The following is a 20,249-nucleotide window of genomic DNA, read 5'->3' as shown; positions in this document are numbered from 1 at the left end:
AGCACTTAACAAATACCATCACCAGTATTATTATTATTGCCAAATCCCCAAAGGGGACATATCCAAGTGCCTCGGAGCCATAGGAGACAGATTCTACCTGAACACCACTGCTGCAGGTTTCCCATCCAGGTTCCCGAACTCTCTTGCCCGATTTCTCTCATCCATCTGCTAAATATCCTGATAACTGGAGTGGGGAGAGGGCAATTATGGGACACAGGAACTCCATCTACACTGTAAGCTCCTTGAGGGCAGGGAACTTATCTTCCAAACCTGTTGTGCTCTGCCAAACACTTAATAGAGTGCTCTGTGCGCAGTAAGCGCTGAATAAATACCACTGATTGACCGACTGAGTGTCCTGAGGCTTGAGTGATCTGTACCTTGAGAAAGAATCCTGGATGAAGGCCTCATGGGAAGGAGGATCAGGGCAGCTGTTTGCAGTTGGCTAATCCAATCAATTAATCATATTTCCTGAGCCCTTACTACGTGCAGAGCACTGTACTAAGTGCTATTGAGCCCTTACTGTGTGCAGAGCACTGTACTAAGTGCTTGGGAGGGTACAATACAACAAAATTAGCACAGGCGTTCCCTGCCCATAGTGAGCTTACAGGACTTTGGGGGAGACTCATATTAATATAAATGATTTATAATATATTATTTAAATTTCGTTTAATGATCGCTCTGGGCGGAAGCTGAACCAAGGAAACGGTTGGCATTTAAAATGTCCACCAAGACATTCCGGACTGTCAGATGACACTGGTCTCACTAACTATCTTCGGCGGGGCCACCAGGAGGATACTGGCCCGGCGGATGAGACCTTTTGATACCGTCCCCGGTTCTTAATCCTGGCCTCTCGCATGGGAAAGGCCTACATATATTCTAAAGAAGAGAGAGCAAGAGCCAGAGAAGGGCGAGAAAGAGAGACGGAAGAAAGAGAGAGAGGGGGGAGGAGAGAACAAGAGCAGGGCACACATACACTCTCTCCATTGGGGAAATCCCACGAATCTTCTCCTAATAATAATAATAATGCTACTACTAGTAACTGTGGTATTTGTGAAGCGCTTACTATGTGCCAAGCACTGTTCTAAGCGCTGGGGTAATCAGGCCGCACACAGCCCCTGTCCCACTTGGGGCTCGCGGTCTTATTCCCCATTTTATTCATTTACTCATTCGATCGTATTTATTGAGCGCTTACTGTGGGCAAAACACTTTACTAAGTGCTTACAGATGAGGTAACAGGCACAGAGCAGGAAAGTGACTTGCCTAAAGTCACACAGCAGACACGCGGCGGGGGCCGGCATTAGCACCCAGGTCCTCTGACTTCCAGGCCCCTGATCTTTCCACTAGGCCACGCTGCTTCCCCTCTGACCGAAGTCCACTTTCTTCCCCACCAGCTACGGTGGGGGTGTTTTTTTCCAACCACCCAGCAGGATTCCCAGAGGGGCCTCACGACAGTTAAACCACCCCCAGCGGGGCTCACTGAGGCCGGCCCGTCCCGCCGGAGCTCGGAACCGGCGAGGCAGCTTCGGGGAACACAAGATACGCGACGACGACAGCTGGAGCCCTTCGGCTCTCCTGGGCGAACACGGCCCTCCTCCAGCTCGGCCCTCCTTTTGTCCGGCCACATCTGGAAAGCAAGGCAAGGGGCGCTTCCGGCCTGATGAAAATATACGGTTCTGCCTAATCGCTGAACACCGGTCGGGGTGGATTTCCCCAGCACGATAAACGGGGGGCCAACTCCACCGGTGTTTTACGGCCCAGCGATATATCATCAGGGCCGCTCTTTCCGAGCAGGGAGAGAGTTTGGCTTTCTAACTGTTGAGTTGGGAGATTATGGGTCAGTCCGACGGCTTCACCTTCGTTTCCAAATATTTAGAGTCTAATAAATACTTTAGAGATATATATGTGGGTGTGTCACAGAAACACACACACACAATCCATCAATGATATTTATTTATATTATTTATTGAGGGCTTACTGTGTGCAGAGCACTGTACTAAGCGTTTGGGAGAGTGCAACATAATTGGAAGAAAGCAAGGAGCTTACAGCTGAGACGGGGAGACAGTAATATAAATTACGACTGAGGATGGGGGTGACATACATATATTTGTTTATATATACATGCCTATAAATAGATAGATAAAACACACATCTACGGTCTGTGCTCTCCCTTCTTCCCCAGGTCTCCAGAGGTTATCTTATGATACAACTTTCTGAATTTCCCTCAGGGGCCTCTAAGAATGGGGTAGCTTTCAAGGGCACTTGTTAGCAATTGACTCCCAAAACTCAGTCCACCATTCCTGGCACAAGTCAATCAATCAGTCGGTGGTATTTACTGAGCACTTCCTGCGCGCAGAGCACCGTACTAAGCGCTTGGGAGACGTACAGCGGAACAGACGCACTCCCTGCCCGCAACGAGATCAAACGGCAACCAAGATGGGCTAGGAACCCGAAGGCGTTTAAACAGATCACAGGCGTCTCCCAAGTCTGGAGCTACTGCAGACTTGGTCCACGAGGCTCCCCGGCTCACTCGGGGTCAGTTCGATCAGTCGATTGCATTTACTGAGCCCTTACTGTGTGCAGGGCACTGTACTAAGCGCTAAGGAGAGTGAGAAGCAGTGTGGCTCGGTGGAATGAGCACGGGCTTTGGAGTCAGAGGTCATGAGTTCGAATCCCAGCTCTGCGACTGTGGGCAAATCACTTCACTTCTCTGTGCTCCAGTTCCCTCATCTGTCAAATGGGGATTAAGACTGTGAGCCCCACGTGGGACAACCTGATTCCCCTGTGTCTACCCCAGCGCTTAGAACAGTGCTCTGCACATAGTAAGCGCTCAACAAATACAAATACCAACATTATTAAATAGAACAGAGTTGGGTAGAAACATTCCCTGCCCACAGTGAGCTTACAATCTAGAGGGGGAGACAGACATTAATGTAAATGATTTCTAATACATCCTTTATAGATACGCACGTAACTGCCGTGGGGTTGAGGGTGGGGCAAATATCAAATGCCCCAAGACTAAGCCTTTGGACACCCATTACAGGGGTTGCTCCTGGGCTACTAAGACTGATCTAATCACCTAATCAACCAATCAATGGCATTTACTGAGCGCTTACTACTGGCAGAACACTGTACTAAGAGAAGCGGCAAGGTGAAGCGGATAGAGTACGGGCCGGGGAGTTGGAAGGTCGTGGGTTCTAATCCCGGCCCCACCGCTTGTCTGCTGGGTAACCTTAAGTCGCTTCACTTCTCTGTGCCTCAGTTACCTCATCTGTAAAACGGGGCTTGAGGCTGTGAGCCCCTCGTGGGACAGGGACTGTGTCCAACCTGATTTGCCTGCATCCACCCCGGTGCTTAGTACGGTGCCTGGCACGTAGTAAGCACTTAACAGATACGCTTATGATCACTAAACGCTTGGGGGAGTACAATACTGTAAAGGAACTATTCCCATCCTGTCACCCTTCTAAATAAGGGAACGGGAGCACATCCAAGAGGGAGACCGGCCCCGAGGTGAACGGATCCACTAACGGGCTCCTCCAGGAACTGACTTCTCCAGTTACGACACGACGGAGCCCTTCCATTTGTCCCCTGGAGTACCTCGACTGGTTAATTAATAGTGGTATCTGTTAAGCGCTTACTACGTGCAGAGCACTGTTCTAAGTGCTGGGGGGATAAAGGTTGTCCCATGTGGGGCTCGCAGTTTGAATCCCCATTTTACAGATGAGGTAACTGAGGCCCAGAGAAGTTAAGTGACTTGCCCACAGTCACACAGCTGACAAGTGGCAGAGCTGGGATTCAAACTCACGACCTCTGACTCCCAAGCCCGGGCTCTTTCCACTGAGCCACGCTGCTTCTCTAAAAAAATAATGTTGGTATTTGTTAAGGGCTTACTCTGTACAGAGCACTGTTCTAAGCGCTGGGGGAGATACAGGCTAATCAGGTTGCCCCATGTGAGGCTCACAGTCTTCATCCTCATTTTACAGGTGAGGGAACTGAGGCTCAGAGAAGTGAAGTGACTTGCCCACAGTCACACAGCTGACAAGTGGCAGAGCCGGGATTCGAACCCATGACCTCTGACTCCCAAGGCCGGGCTCTTTCCACTGAGCCACGCTGCTTGACTCACCGAGCCCGTCACTCGGGCCCACTGTGAGTTTGGCGGACCTCAGCCCGCCCGACTGAGCGCAGGCCGTCAGGGTCGGGTGGGAGGCTGGGAGTTACTTCCGCTGGCTGGGCCTGTTTAGCCTCAGTCACGAGTGCTCTTGAACACTCTCCAAGCTGAGGACCAGAACACAATGTCTGGGGCTGCGTTCTTCTTTAGATAGCTCCCAAAACACAGTGCAGAGAAGCAGCGTGGCTCAGTGGAAAGAGCCCGGGCTTGGGAGTCAGAGGTCATGAGTTTGAATCCCAGCTCTGCCACTTGTAAGCTGTGTGAGTGTGGGCAAGTCACTTCACTTCTCTGGGCCTCAGTTACCTCATGTGTCAAATGGGGATTAACTGTGAGCCTCACGTGGGACAACCTTTCATTCATTCATTACTATTTATTGAGCGCTTACTATGTGCAGAGCACTGTACTAAGCGCTTGGGATGAACAAGTCGGCAACAGATAGAGACGGTCCCTGCCGTCTGACGGGCTTACGGTCTGATCGGGGGAGACGGACAGACGAGAACGATGGCGATAAATAGAGTCGAGGGGAAGAACATCTCGTAAAAACCGATGGCGACTAAATAGAATCGAGGCGACGTACAATTCATTAACAAAATAAATAGGGTAACGAAAATATATAGTCGAGCGGACGAGTACGGTGCCGTGGGGATGGGAAGGGAGAGGTGGAGGAGCGGAGGGAAAAGGGGAAAATGAGGCTTTAGCTGCGGAGAGGTAAAGGGGGGATGGCGGAGGGAGTAGAGGGAGAAGAGGAGCTCAGTCTGGGAACGCCTCTTGGAGGAGGTGAGTTTTAAGTAGGGTTTCGAAGAGGGAAAGAGAATCAGTTTGGCGGAGGTGAGGAGGGAGGGCGTTCCGGGACCGCGGGAGGACGCGGCCCGGGGGTCGACGGCGGGACGGGCGAGACCGAGGGACGGCGAGGAGGCGGGCGGCGGAGGAGCGGAGCGTGCGGGGTGGGCGGTAGAAAGAGAGAAGGGAGGAGAGGTAGGAAGGGGCGAGGTGACGGAGAGCCTCGAAGCCTAGAGTGAGGAGTTTTTGTTTGGAGCGGAGGTCGACGGGCAACCACTGGAGTTGTTTAAGAAGGGGAGTGACATGCCCGGATCGTTTCTGCGGGAAGATGAGCCGGGCGGCGGAGTAAAGAATAGACCGGAGCGGGGCGAGAGAGGAGGAAGGGAGGTCGGAGAGAAGGCCGACACGGTAGTCTAGCCGGGATATAACGAGAGCCCCTAACGGTAAGGTAGCCGTTCGGGTGGAGAGGAAAGGGCGGATCTCGGCGATATCGTAGAGGTGAAACCGGCAGGTCTCGGTAACGGATAGGACGCGTGGGGTGAACGAGAGGGACGAGTCAAGGACGACACCGAGATCGCGGGCCCGAGAGACGGGAAGGACGGTCGTGCCATCCACGGTGATAGAGAAGTCTGGGAGAGGACCGGGTTCGGGAGGGAAGATGAGGAGCTCGGTCTCGCTCACGTTGAGTTTTAGGCGGCGGGCCGACATCCGGGTGGAGACGTCCCGGAGGCGGGAGGAGACGCGAGCCCGAAGGGAGGGGGAGAGGACGGGGGCGGAGATGTAGATCCGCGTGTCATCTGCGTAGAGATGGTAGTCAAAGCCGTGAGAGCGGACGAGTTCACCGAGGGAGTGAGTGTAAATGGAGAACGGAAGAGGGCCGAGAACTGACCCTTGAGGAACTCCGACAATTAAAGATGGGAGGGGGAGGAGGCTCCGGCGAAGGAGACCGAGAATGACCGGCCGGAGAGGTGAGAGGAGAACCGGCAGAGGACGGAGTCCGTGAAGCCGAGGTGAGATGAGGTATGGAGGAGGAGGGGACGGTCGACAGTGTCGAAGGCAGCAGAGAGGTCGAGGATCAGAATGGAGTAGGAGCCATCGGATCTGGCAAGAAGGAGGTCACGGGTGACCTCAGAGAGAGCGGTCTCGGTAGAGCGGAGGGGACGGAAGCCAGATCGGAGGGGGTCTGGGAGAGAATGGGAGTTGAGGAATTCTAAGCATCGATCGTAGACGACTCGTTCTAGGATTTTGGAAAGGAAGGGTAGTAGGGAGATGGGGCGATAACTGGAGGGGGAAGTGGGGTCGAGAGCGGGTTTTTTAGGATGGGGGAGACGTGGGCATGCCCTGTATCTACCCCAGCGCTTAGAACAGTGCTCTCCACATAGTAAGCCCTTAACAAATACCGACATTATTATTATTATTAGCTAGTTGCAACTTGGGGTGCCGAAGTGGGAGGGAGAGACATGGAGTCCCTGTCTCTCCCCATGGTACAGTCCGTCCTCTAGACTGTAAGCTCAATGTGCGTGGGGAACGTGTCCTCCAACTCTATTATACTCTGTCTATATTAATATATATTAGACTATTACACTGTGCTCTCCCAACCGCTTAGTACAGTGCTCTGCTCCCTGTAAGCATTCAATAAATACCACTGATAGAAAGAAACTTGGTCCAGCCAATATTCTACAGTCAGGCCCTCCCACTCTTTTACAGGTGGGAGAAGGGAAGTGTGTGAGGAGGGAGAATGAGAGAAGGAAATAAAGGCAGCCATAAGCAGTGTGGATAGAGCATGGACCTGGGAGACAGAAGGATCTGGTTCCAATCCCGGCTCCGCCACTTGCCTGCTGTGTGACCGTGGGCAAGTTAATTAACTCCTCTGTGTTTCAGTTCTCATCCGTAAAATGGGGATAAGACCGTGAGCCCTATGTGGGGCAGAGACTGTGTCCAACCCAATTATTCTGGATCTACCCCAGCACTTAGATCAGGGCCTGGCACAGAATAAGCGCTTAACAAATACCCTTATCATCATCATCAACACAAGATTACACGGAAACTTTTTTTTTTAATTCTCTTGACATAAACCGACATCCAAATGGCAACCGGGTCTTCATTCAAGCAACTTCTATCCAAGTCACCCCGGGCTTCTATTCTGACAAGGCATAATAGACAACGGGCAGGCTGGGCCTTTATTCAAACATCACTTCTAGTTGGGGTTTTCATTCTCTCAAGCCTCCAGGGAACTTTTTAGAGAATTACAAAAGCCCATACGATAATCAGTTCCTTAGAAACCCAAGGGTGTGACGCCCATTTCGTGTTGACCTAGAGCAGACACCCCCACGAGCTCCAAGTCAAGCACATACAATGGTCCCTGGCAGTCAAACGAGACCCCCCCCGGACGGTGGTGCCGCGGAACGTAACCTCCCGAAACCTTACCGATCCCCTCTGCGCCGAAGGATAAACTGCAGAGCGCCAGAGAAGTCTACGGGGGGACCCGGGCCAAAAAACTTCAACTGCGTGTTTCCACGTTGTGGCATCCAAGTCCAGATTGCCAAAAAGTGACAGAAAGTATCCAGCAGAAAAAGAGCAAGATCGCTTTGGACAGTCACCTACTGTACGGCGTTCTACTCTGCCAGCACTTTTTAGAGAACGAGCAAGGGGAGAGAGCATCTTTGGAGAGGAAGGCTTTACGGAGGCACAGGCCCATCTACCGCACGGGCCCTTTGGGTGTCTGAACCGCAGCGGCGCAGCCGCTGGAAACCCCTGGGTTCGACTCACCGGGCAAAATGGGCAGATGTCCAAGGGCCAGCTGGTGCTCCTCATCAGTACCCTCCCCCATGCCAATGCTTACTTCTTCACCTTCCCCTCTGCATAGGCCCAATCTAAAAATACTTCTGGAAGGCTGGGGTGGGGAGCAGGGAAAGATGGGGCGAAAGGCATCGTGCATGAACCTTTGGCCCGGAAGCGCCCTCGTTTCAAGGATCTAACAGTGCTCGCTGAAATCGGGACCAATCGGTCAATGGCATTTTTTGAGCGCTTACTGTTTGCAGAACACTGTACTAAGCGCTTGGGAGAGGACAATATAACAATAAACAGACACAACTCCTGCCCACAACGAGCTTACAGTCTAGAGGACTGGATCAGAACGATGGCAATAATGATAATATTTGTTAAGCTCCTATCCTGTGCCAAGCACTGTATTAAGCGCTGGGGTGGACGTGACAATCCGGTCAGACACATTCCCAGTCCCACAAGAGACTCACCGTCTAAGTAAGAAGGAAGACAAGTATTGATTTGGCACTTTACAGGGGAGGAAACTGAGGACCAGAGAAATTTAGTGACTTGCTCAGGGTCACCCAGCAGGCAAGTGTCAGAACCGGGATTAGAACTCGGGCACTCTGCCTCCCAGGCCCCTGCTCTTTCCTTTAGGCCATGCTGCTTCCCGGGGGCTTCTGCGTAGGAAGCGCACAGCCAGGACAGGGCTGAATGGGAAACGAACACATCTCGCTAACCCTACACGGGCATTCTGGCAGGGCAGCAGCGTTGTATTCGCTTTCCCGATGATCTGCGGTTGACAGAACGGCTAAGTGACGAAGCGTTACATCAGCAATTCCTTGGGCACGTGTTCGAGCTGTCCCTGGAAATGCTAAGGGCGGAGACCGGTTTAACACCTGATTTAAACATGTTTTTACAGCAGACCATAGCGAGAACAGAGCACCGTTTCTGCTCGGCGTGGACAACTCTGTGGGGCGTCGTGAATAAATCTAGCCAACCCCGAAGGTCTTTGCTGGGGCCGTGCAGAGTAGACCGGGGCCGCCACAACCCATCGACCGCCTCAGGTGACGGAGGCTTAAAGGGCCCCAGATACCTAGCGAACACAAGCTGCTCTGCAGTCCCCGCCCGACATCTACAGATCTAATTACAGTGCATCCCGTGCCGGCTTCTAGAGTCTGGGTCCGTTTATTATTACCTGAATTGTAGTTTCCAAAGGCTCTGCACACGGTAAGACCTCAATAAGAACGACCGAGTGAATGTATATTACCTGGCTTCCTTACAGAACTCACAAGGCGGGTGTTGCCCTCTAGGAGCTTGCCTCCTAAACGGAACGACCCATATAAACCACGTACAAATCCCACGTCAACGCCTTTCAATCATCTGTCGGGTAAGTGATTTGCCCAACCGGGCCAGGTGCTGAGCCGGCGGCCTTCCTCACCCGACACCTCTACGGTTTCTGCAGGGGAGAAAAATCCGATCCCCACGGCTAAATCCTCCAACTCCAATTTCCACTGTTTGTTCAGAAGTCGTGCATCACTCTCCCGGATCCCCCCGGCCCCCTTTTTTTTTCCTTTCAACCTTACTTACATTGGAAGCCGGCCCTGACTTTAACGCACGGCAGATGAACTTTACGATCGGCTGCGAAAACGATGACAGGAGCATGAATTTCTTCATTAAAGCCTCGAGAGTACGGCGAGCTAAAGGAGGGCGAGCAGCCCGGGCCAAGGTGTGCCGAGGACGGCCACTCATCAGTCTGGGGTTTCGTTCGGCACCGGCCGCTCAACGCCGCGAATCCGGAATCAAACTGCGCCCATGGCCAGCCCCCTCTGGTTGAAACTACTAGGAAGGTGGAGGGTTAAATACTTGCCCAGGTCACTGGAAACTACGCGTGATTAGGATCAAGAGTTAAGAGCGGTGAGTGACGCGGGGGACGGAATGGCCTCCGGCGGCCCATTTTTCATTAGCCACCGCTGTCTTGTTCAGCGGGTGACGGAGGAGGCTGTGGCCGTGGTCCTGTTCCCATCCTCCCCTATTCTTGGCCTCTGGGAAGGGGACAAGAACGCAGTCCCGGGAAGAGGCTAAAAGCAACCAACTTGAGGACACCCCACTTACGGGGCCGGGAGGGCTGGGGAGAGAGAGGAAGAGGCGGGATGGTTTCCCCCCCAAATGGGCAGGTGGAAGGAAGCAGACTGCGGCAATGTGGCGGCTGGGCTTAGGAGTGGGAAGGAGAAACGAGGTGAGGGGGCAAAGGTGGTGAGAAGAGGAAGGGGACCAAGGGGTGTGGCCAGGAAAGGAGTTCTCTGTGGTGGAGGTGAGGCCCCTTTCTCCTAGCCTAAAAATAATAATAATAATAATGATGATGGTATCTGTTGAGCGCTTACTAGGTGCCAGGCACTGTACTAAGCGCTGGGGGAGAAGAAAGGTAGAGTTGCCCAAGGTCACACAGCAGGTAGTTCGCAGAGCTGGGATGAGAACCCAAGTCTTCTGACTCCCAGGCTTGTGCTCTTTCCACTAGGCCAAGCTGCTTCTATTCTGGAAAAGAAGGGGATGGCTGGAGGGCATTGGCCTTCCAGAAACCCAACATGGAAGCCACTGGCACGGCGATCTAAAATCCCACTCAATGCTACGTTGCCCGTTTAAGAAGCGACAGGGCTTACTGGATAGAGCACGGACCTGGGAGTCCGAAGGACCTGGGTTCTAATCCCGGTTCCGCTACGCGTCTGTTGTGCGACCTTGGGTAAGTCACTTAACATCTCTGCTCCCTCACCCGTAAAATGGGGATTAAGAGTGTGAGCCCCATGTGGGACGGGGACTGTGTCCAACCTGATTAACTTGCATTTACCCCAGTGCTTGGAACAATATTAAGTGCTTAACAATTACAATTATTACTGCCTCTTTCTGAAATCTGCAGAGGTCGTATGTTCGGGCACCGAGCTCGAACCACTCAGTAGCTCATCTCATTGGCTGCGGTTTCCGCTAACACGGGGAAGCCGTGCTGCAGGAAGGGGCGTTGTACGGGGACGGTACCTGTCTGGTAAGGCTGCCTCCGAGGTTCATGGTACCGGAGCCGGTCTTGTTGGTCTGCAGCCACAGCATCACCGTAGAGGTCAGCTTGTAATGGGCAGTGCGACCGCTGGACTTCTCCTGGAGGCAGAAGAACGTGGAGGCGTCAGCCAGGAAGGACCAACCCAAAGCCACCCCGGAGCCGAATGTGAATTGGCCTTCTGGGGTGTACACGCCGAAGAGCTGCACCTGCCAGTTTCCTTTGAAAAGCATCAACAATTTTACCAGAGCCCTCTTCTCCCCCCATACCTCACCACCTGCTTTTTATTACCTAATCACTGATGTGTCCTGGTCCCTTACACTAAGTACACGCAAACACACCGGAATGTATTTACAGTCCCCCTGGGATCATCGACTTTTTTTCCAGGTCCAACTGACGTTCTAACTTAGCTTCTTCCAGGAGGCGCCAGCGTACTTTGCAGAATGAAAAGCGACGGAAACCTCAGTTCCTTGAAAGTCGCAGTGCCTCACTGACTCGCACCGAGCGGCCCAGCCCGTCCCGAATCGTCCCGTTTCGACCGCCGCGGGTTGGGACCTGAAAGGGGATTTCAGCGGCCTCAGAGTTTGTACCTGAACTTCCACCACGTGGATGGAATCCCAGCAGCCTTTAATCTTCTTTGATCCATCTCCGGCTTTCTTGATGAGGATCACTCCGGCAAAGCCATGGTCCAGATCCCAGAGGTAGACCGAGGAGACGCCACCTTCAAAATACCTGTGGGAAGGAGGCCCGGGGGTATCTGTCAGAAGTGAAAGTTCTAACCCTCTGCCCCTCTGTCAAATGGAGCAACACGGCACAGGAAAACTCTCCCCCGGCTCCCACTCAGCAGAAACCTCAGGAAAAACGCGTTGACGATGTCGCCGAACGAGTCCTCAGGGGCCCAACTATCTCACCAATCTGAGTTACTGGAACAATATTTTCACCAATCGTTAGTCTTTATGGAGGACGTACTGTGTGCAGAGCACGGTACTAACTGTCATATTTGTTATTAAGTGCTGGGATGGGCAAAAGCAAATTAGTTTGGATATTGTCCCTGCTCCATAGGGGGCTCACAGTCTTAAGCCCCATTTTACAGATGAGGTAACCGAGGCCCAGAGAAGTTAAAAGACTTGCCCACGTTCTCACTGCAGACAAGATCCTTCTGAGTTCCAGGCCCATGCTCTATCCACTACGCCACAGAGCAAAATAAAGTTGGGAGACATGATCCCTGCTCTCAAGGATCTTACGGTCTAGTGGCGGAGACAAACATTCAAAAAAGTCACAGAGAGAGGTAATGGCAGAATTTAAAGATACGTGCAGAAGTGCTGGGGCCTGGGGTATAAGAGTGCTTAAGGGGCCCAGACACAAGTACATAGGGGATGCAGACGGAGGGAGAATAGGATGGGGAAATGAAGGATTAGTCAGGGAAGGCTTCTTGGAGGAATATCTTTTTTTCATTTATCTTGGGAGAGAAAGATTTTCTGGTAAAAGGGGGAAAATTCCTTTATCAGTTACAGTGAGAAACCTACTCCTCTAATGAATGGGTGCAGTTGGTTAAACAGCTGTGTATTAACATTTTAACCAAAACCTAACAGAGTTTCAGACCTGAGTTTTTTGGCGTTTTTTGAGCCAGGCTGGATAATCCTTAGATTTAAGTTACTATAATAAAATGCATAAAGGTGAGGAATTAATAATGGTGATGATATCTGTTAAGTGCTTATCAATACTAACCATCCCTGTCCCACATGGGGGGCAAAGTCAAAGTAGGAGGGAGAACAGTTATGAATTCTCATTTGCACAATACTATTATTATTATTATTATTCCCTGCGGCAGTGTGACCTACTGAAAGAAGCATGAGCCTGGGAGTCAGAGGACCTGGGTTTTACTGATATTTAGGTGCTTACTATGTGCGAGACACTGTACTAAGCAATAGGATAGATACAAGAATCATTCATTCAATGCATTTATTGAGCACTTACTGTGTGCAGAGCACTGTACTAAGCGCTTGGGAGAGCACAATACACCAATGAACAGACACATTCCCTGCCCACAATGAGTTTACAGTCTAAAGGATTATCCGGAATTTACAGTCCAGATAATCAGGTTGGATACAATCCATGTCCCACATGAGGCTCACAATTATAAACCCCATTTTAATAATAATAATGTTGGTATTTGTTAAGCGCTTACTATGTGCAGAGCACTGTTCTAAGCGCTGGGGGAGATACAGGGTAATCGGGTTGTCCCACGTGAGGCTCACAGTCTTAATCCTCATTTTACAGCTGAGGCACAGAGAAGTTAAGTGATTTGCCCAAGGTCACACAAAAGACAAGTGGCAAAGACGGGATTTGAATCTAGGTCCTCTGACTCCCAGGCCATGATCCTTTCCACTAGGTCACGCTGCAGTAGATGATGATGATATAATGATAATAACATTCGCTAAACTCTTACTATGGGTCAAACACCATATTAGGTGCTGGGGTAGATCCGAGATAAGCGGATTGGACATAGTCCCTAAACCCCATGGGACTCACTGTCTGAGAGAGGGAGAACAGGTATTTTATCCCCATTTTACAGATGAGGAAACTGAGACACAGAGAAGTGAAGTGACTTGCCCGAGGCCACACATCAGGCAAGTGGTGGAACCAGGAATCCAGGTCCTTTGAATCCCAGGCCCTGGTTATCAATCAATGGTATTGACTAGCGCTAGCTCTGTGCACAGCATTGTTCCAAACACTTGGGAGAGTACACTTGTCAGCTGTGCGACTGTGGGCACGTCACTTAACTTCTCTGTGCCTCAGTTCTCTCATCTATAAAATGGGGATTAAGACTGTGAGCCTCACGTGGGACAACCTGATTACCCTGTATCTCCCCCAGCGCTTAGAACAATGCTCTGCACATAGTAAGCGCTTAACAAATACCAACATTATTATTACAATACAATAGAATTGCGGACGCTTTCCCTGTCCATAATAACCTTAGGATCCAGAGGGGGAGGCTATTTTCAGTACGCCATGCTGCTTTTCGGAATTAGGGTAAGAGATGGGTACCCACCAAGAACTATAGAGTCAATTTAATTTACTGTCACTGAAGCTAAAATGGAAGGTGGACTTGATTCTTATTTTTAACACTGGGCCTCTGGCACCTGCCCTGCCTGTCTCCCTCTTTACAGTGATATCTCCTTGAAGTCTTGAACCAAGCCATTTTTTTCTCCCCCTTTAATTCTCCGCAGCTCCTACGGCGGTGTTCTGCACAAGGGAGGCACTCCGTAATTACTGCTGCCGGCTAAAAAAGTTCACCAGTTAAACTTGAGCAGGTAGTCCCCCGAGAAGAAACTGAAAAGCTTAAAAAAAACCCCCACTTGTTTCAGATGTGTAAAGAACTGTTACCCCCCAACCTGTCAATCTCAGCATTTACGCTGCTACTAATTTAAGACTATCACTTTTAGTACTACTCAGGATTTCAGCGTAAGAAAAAGCTCCAGGGAAAATGAGAGCCAGCATAAAAAGCACCCCCAATCAATTATTCAATGTGCTGATGTAACAATAGCCACAAAAATACAAACTGTCAATTCTACGGTGTTTCCAGTGACAAGGTATGAATCGGAAAGCCGCACAGTGAAAAAGCAGGTTAGGAAGATCATCGATTCTTTTGAAATGGGGTGTTGGAGAAGGCTTTTGCGAATACCACGGACTGCCCGAAAAACAAACAAATGGATTTTGGAGCAAATTGAGCCAAAATGGTCTTTGGAAGGCCAAGTGACTCGACTTAGGTTAGCGCGTTCTGGACACGTAATCAGGTGGACTAATTCTCCGGAGAAGACGGTAATGCTAGGAGAAGTCCATAGAAGAAGCAGACCAGCAGCTAGATGGATAGAGATAGGGAGAGACTGACATTAATAAGTGCTGCGGGGCTGAGAGTGGGGTGACTAGCAGCGTTTATGGGGTACAGACCCAAGCACACGGGTGACACCCTCCATGTCCAACTACTTAAGCCCAAGTGATACATATCTGCCATTTTATTTATCCCTTTGCTCTTCCCCCAACCCAGTCCCAAAGCACTGATGTGCACAGCCATCATTCTGCTTATCTGTATTGGTGTCCGTCTCCCCCACTGTAGACTCTGAGCTCACTGCGGGCAGGGGATGTCAATGGTTTTTGTAGTATTTGACTTTCCCAAGCGCTTAACAGGGTGGTCTGCACACAGTAAGTGCTCGATATATATGACTGAATGATGATACACTGTCCCAGAAACACTTCCCCTCTCCCCAAACTGATCTTTCAAAAAACTTGCCGGTGGATGAGGTATTTACTCATCTTTCAGTTTACAGTGATTCGTATACTGATATGCATTCGTGCAAGATTTGAGGATTTTTCTCTCCCTCAAATCAGTGTACCCAATTTTGCTTGGAACGCTCCTCCCACCACCAACCATCGCGCCTCTCCTTTAGGCGGAATAATGGTTGTAAATGAGATCTACCGGGTGCCTAGAACGCTCGGAAAGGTACCGCAGAAATAAAAGCATAGAGGCCCTCCTCACTGGGTTACCTATGCGCTTCAGACTGTACCCCTTAGGTACTTTGACCCTCCCCTCAGCTCCCCAGCACTTTCAACCAATGCCCTTTCAATCACTCAATGGTATCTATTGAGAGCTTACTGTGTGCAGAACACTGCACTACGCGCTTGGGAGGGTGCAATTCAGAGTCGGTAGGCACGTTCCCTGACCATATCGAGTTTACGGTCTAGAGGGGTAGACGGGTGTTAATATGAATAAATAATTTACAACATGTACCTTTAAAAATATATACATAAGTCTTGTGGGGTTGGGGAGGGGATGAATGTCAAATGTCCCAAGGTCACAAATCGAAGTGGAAGATAACCAGGTGAGGTTTCTCCCCCAGTGCTTAAAAGGCACAGTGCTTGGCAGAGAGTAAGCACTTCTATACCACACTGACTATTAAGAATGCACAGACAGGCACAGGCTTGCCCTGCTGCTTGAATCCTATGCTGGGCTTACATTCTACCCGTCCCTTATCTGAAATTCATCTTAATGTCTCTCTCTCCCATTAGATTTAGACTCCTTGAGGGCAAGGATCGTGTCTATCTACTCTGTTGTCATGTACTTTCCCATCTATTTAGTACAGTGCTCTGCAGAAGGTGGGCGCTCCATAAATACCGCCGACTGATAAAGCAGGTTCTTTGACCACAAGGAGCCCACAACATAACGGAAAAGACGCAATAAAATTTTTTTACAAACAGTGGAATAGGAATACCTAAACATATAAATACACTTATGCACCCAGGTACTGAGGATGGATTATAAATAAAAACGTAAATGACTGACTGTCTCCGACACCCTTGAGTATATTTATCTGTTATTTGTATTTCTTTTAAGTTTTTTATGGTATTTGTTAAGAAATAATAACGATAATTATGATATTTGCTAAGCGCTTTCTACGTGCCAAGCAGTGTTCTAAGCGCTGGGGTAAATACAAGGTAATCAGGTTGTCCCACGTGGGGCTCACAGTCTCAATCCCCATTTTACAGATGAGGTAACTGAGGCACAGAGAAGTGAAGTGGCTTGCCCAAGGTCACACAGCAGACAAGTGGCGGAACCGGGATTAGAACCCACGACCTCTGACTCCCAAGCCCATGCTCTTGCCACTAGGCCACGCTGTCCTCTTACTATGTATTTACTATGTCCTAGGCACTATACTAAGCGCTGGGGTAGACACGAGGTAACCAGGTTGGATGCAGTCCATGTCCCCACGTGGGGCTCGCGGTATTAATCCCCATTTTACAGATGCGGTAGCTGAGCCCCAGAGACGTGAAGTGAGTTGTCCGAGGTCACAGAGCAGACCGATGGCAGAGCCGGGATTAGAAACCAGGTCCTTCTGACTCTCAGAGCCCCTGCTCTATCCACTAGGCCTTACTGCTTCTCTAGTTGCCTTTTTATGTTCTTGTGTATGATTTCACATCTTCTCTGTCTGTCCCCATCCCTTTATCGCACTCCTCCTCTCACGCAATACACGTTGCCTACAACTATCCCACTCCATTCCCTTCTTCCCCTGCTTCGCTTTCAACCACCTCTCATCGGGACCGTAAGCTCGCTGTGGGCAGGGGATGTGCCTGTTATTATATGTTACACTGTACTGTCCTAAGCGCTTAGTGCTCTGCACACAGCAGGCGCTCATTAAAGAGAACTGGGTGACTGATCGGGAGAGTCTAGCCCTCAGTCGGGGCTCTTGCGAAGTTGCGAAGAATCCCCGTACATGCCTTCCCACCCTGTTTCTGGAAATTAGGTCAGGCCTAAACAGGTTGTGGCGACGGGAACGGGCCCCAGATTTCCGACCTGGGCAGGGCTTTAAGGCTCGGAGGGCGCTCGGCACAAAGACGGTTCAATAACTGCCCGTGAAAAATAGCTCTGCTTGGTAAACCGGCGAACTCGACACAGATGCTGCCTTTCCTCAGAATGCAGCCCCACCTGTGTACTTTGGATCCCGCACCTCCACGGGGCCTTGCCAACGTTGGCCGTGTCGGCACGGGGCAAACATGTTTTTGAAAAGAATATTTCGGCTGAAAATTTTCTTTTTGGCCAGCATCTGCAGAGGGCAAGCCTAATATTAAGCGCATACTTTCAGCTGGCAAGGATTGCAGACAAGATCAATGTTTGTGGAGCCGCATACCAAGATATATATAGTTTCCCTTCAGGATCAGAGATGACACCAGTGATGGTGAATTCTACCCGTGAATGCAGGTGTGCTTGGAAAAACCCACGTGCGACTGACAGACATTTCCCCTCCAGGCAAATGCACAGACGTTCTGAGCCTCTGCTAAACGGACACATTTGCCGAAGCGGGGTGGCCCGGTGGAGAGAGCCCGGGCCTGAGGACCTGGCTTCTAATCCCAGCTCTGCCATTTGCCTGCTGCGTGACCTTGGGCAAGTCGCTTCACTTCTTCGAGAAGCAGCGTGGCTCAGTGGAGAGAGCCCGGGCTTGGGAGTCAGAGGTCATGGGTTCGAATCCCGGCTCTGACACTTGGCAGCTGGGTGACTGTGGGCAAGTCACTTCACTTCTCTGTGCCTCGGTTACCTCATCTGTAAAACGGGGATGAAGACTGTGAGCCTCACGTGGGGCGACCTGATTACCCTGTAACTACCCCGGCGCTTAGAACAGTGCTCTGCACATAGTAAGCGCTTAACAAATACCAACATTATTCTCTGGGCCTCAGGTCCCCCATCCGCAAAACGGGGATCCAATTTCCTGTTCTCCCTCCAACTTAGACCGTGAGCCCCGCGTGGGACCCGACGATCTAATATCTGTGTGCCCGGCACAGAGAGCGCTTGACCACAAACCACAGTTTCTGTTACCCGTATGGTCCGGCACCAGTTTCCGCTTTATCGCTTAGAACGGTGGCCTTCCCTAAGCCTTGCTCAAAAAGGGGCACCCCTTTCCTGAGTGTTGCCCGCCGGCTGGTTGGCCTGTTGCTCCGGTCTTCCGGCAAATCAGTCCTTCTGCCGACGGACTCAGGCGGGGAACTCCGACTTTAGCATCCTTCACCCGCCCCCGACAGTGACGGATCGACGGGATTTTAGGCTTTCCTCTCCCCGAGCCAAGTAGTCCGCAGAGGCGAGGCAGGCTGGCGGCCACGTGAGGGGGGCACAGGGAAGGGAGGGGTGATGATAATCACAGACCTCTCTCGAAGGTCACCCCGGGACACCATCTGCGCCTCCCAGAAACGAGAGTACCGGCCCAGCACATCACCCTTTAAGGCACTTCCAGGCCGCCCTGTCCAAAGTTGGCTGTTTTGGGTCGCCTCGGACCGCTAGCTCTCCCGAGGATCCTAGACTATAAGCTCGTTGCGGGCAGGGGACGTGTCTGCTAACTCTGTTGCACTGGACCCTCCCAAGCCCCCGGCACGGTGCTCTGCACGTAGTAAGAGTTCCAAAAATACCATCGAGAAGTAACAGTCCCGTTGCCTGCCCGGAAGAGACTCCCTGGGGTTGCCCCTGACCCGCGGCAGTGACTCTGGAACCGATCCCTTTGACCCCGTCCGGCCCCGCCTCGCTCGGTTCCCCGGGGCGGGTCTGCTGGCCCAAGAGGTGTTCCAACGACTTGCCACCTGCTTTCCTGGCACTCACAACAGAAATTTAACAAGAGTTCCAAACTCAAAGCATTATGAGACTTGGAATTTTACAGTGCCCCGGAGAGCCCGGCCGGCCCCGCTCGGCAAGCCTTTTCTGCTTATTTTACCGTTTTTTAATGACTCAACTAGCTGGCTAATTAGTCAAGCCTACGATAATCACCAAATTAGTGCGGATCAACCCACAACATACGGTTGTTATTATACAATCCCCCCTTTTTCTTTTTCCTAACTGACCACTTGCCGTAAACCCTCTACTCTTTTCATTCCATCTCATTGTGGGCACGTCAACCCCGGCTGAAAAACAACTTATTTAAACTGTGGCTTCTTTTAAAATGCGCCAGGGAAGTCGAAGGGCCGACGAGAACGCCATCCTCCGACAGACATCACGAGGCAGCTTGGGATTGTTGGCTCCGAAATCAGGCTGGCATTTCCACCGGCCGGTTCCCCGAACAGCGCTGGGGCCATAGCTCTCTGGCTCTTCGAGGGCCACCGATCGCTGCGCCCGAAAACACGGCGGCGTCATATTGTTCTTGGTCAGCTGCTTCGACGTCGGTGTGCTTTGGAAAACCGGGGCGGAGGCGGAGACGGACTCTTCCCCCCGCCCGCCCTCCCACCCCAGGAAACCCAGAAAAACTGCCCAGTTGGCTGGCAGCCTGGGCAACCCCAAATGGCCAGCTCAAACCTCAGGTAGCTTAGGTTTCCTGCCCTTGCTCTGTCCCTTGGTTTCTTTTATGTCCAGAAAAAACAGCATTAAAACTTTATAAGGTGCAATTGGTCATTTCCTTCTCAATACTCCTCCACCCTGTGGCCTGGCAAGGGGGAAAAAAAAAATTCCCGGCCCTCATTCAGAAAACAATCCAAGCCCGGGAGGAGGATTCACTGCCAGTCGCTTGTGGGTCACACCATTCTAGACCTCCTCCAGTTCTCTGCCCAGCGGCTCTCTGATCTTGTTTTCCACTACGCAGCTAGAAGGCCACAGGACCGGAAAGCTCAAGGCCTAAAAGGTTTGATCATTTATCATAATAACAGTAACAATAAGAATGACTATGGCATTTGTTAAGCGTCTACTATTGTGTCCGGCACTGTTCTAAACGCTGAGGTAGATACAAGTTCAGCAGATGGGACACAGTGCCTGTCCCACTTGGGGCTCACCGAATAAGTAGGAGGGAGGATGGGAGAAGCAGCAGGTCCTAGTGGATACAGCACTGGCCTAAGAGTCAGAGGGTCACGGGTTCTAATCCCGGCCCCGCCACGTGTCTGTGTGGGATCCTGGGCTCATTTGTATATATTTTTATCACCCTATTTAATTTGTTGATGAGGTGTACATAATAATGTTAGTATTTGTATTTGTTA

General features: G+C 51.0%; 1 protein-coding gene across 5 annotated transcripts in view; it reads right to left on the bottom strand.

Annotated features, from left to right (window-relative positions):
* CAPZB (capping actin protein of muscle Z-line subunit beta) overlaps nt 1-20,249 on the bottom strand; it is a 186,373-nt gene that overhangs the window by 15,704 nt on the left and 150,420 nt on the right. For all 5 annotated transcript variants that reach the window (XM_029065499.2, XM_039912056.1, XM_029065496.2 and 2 more), the window contains 2 exons: nt 11,345-11,486; nt 10,739-10,855 (listed from right to left, as the gene is read on the bottom strand). In XM_029065499.2, the coding sequence (XP_028921332.1) occupies nt 10,739-10,855; nt 11,345-11,486 (259 nt within the window). The remainder of the gene's footprint in view (nt 1-10,738; nt 10,856-11,344; nt 11,487-20,249) is intronic.

Source organism: Ornithorhynchus anatinus, chromosome 5, assembly GCF_004115215.2.
Source record: "Ornithorhynchus anatinus isolate Pmale09 chromosome 5, mOrnAna1.pri.v4, whole genome shotgun sequence".
In the NCBI taxonomy this organism is placed as follows: Eukaryota; Metazoa; Chordata; class Mammalia; order Monotremata; family Ornithorhynchidae; genus Ornithorhynchus; species Ornithorhynchus anatinus.
The sequence above is the reverse complement of the archived record's forward strand: the minus strand, read 5'-3'. Positions and strand labels throughout refer to the sequence as shown.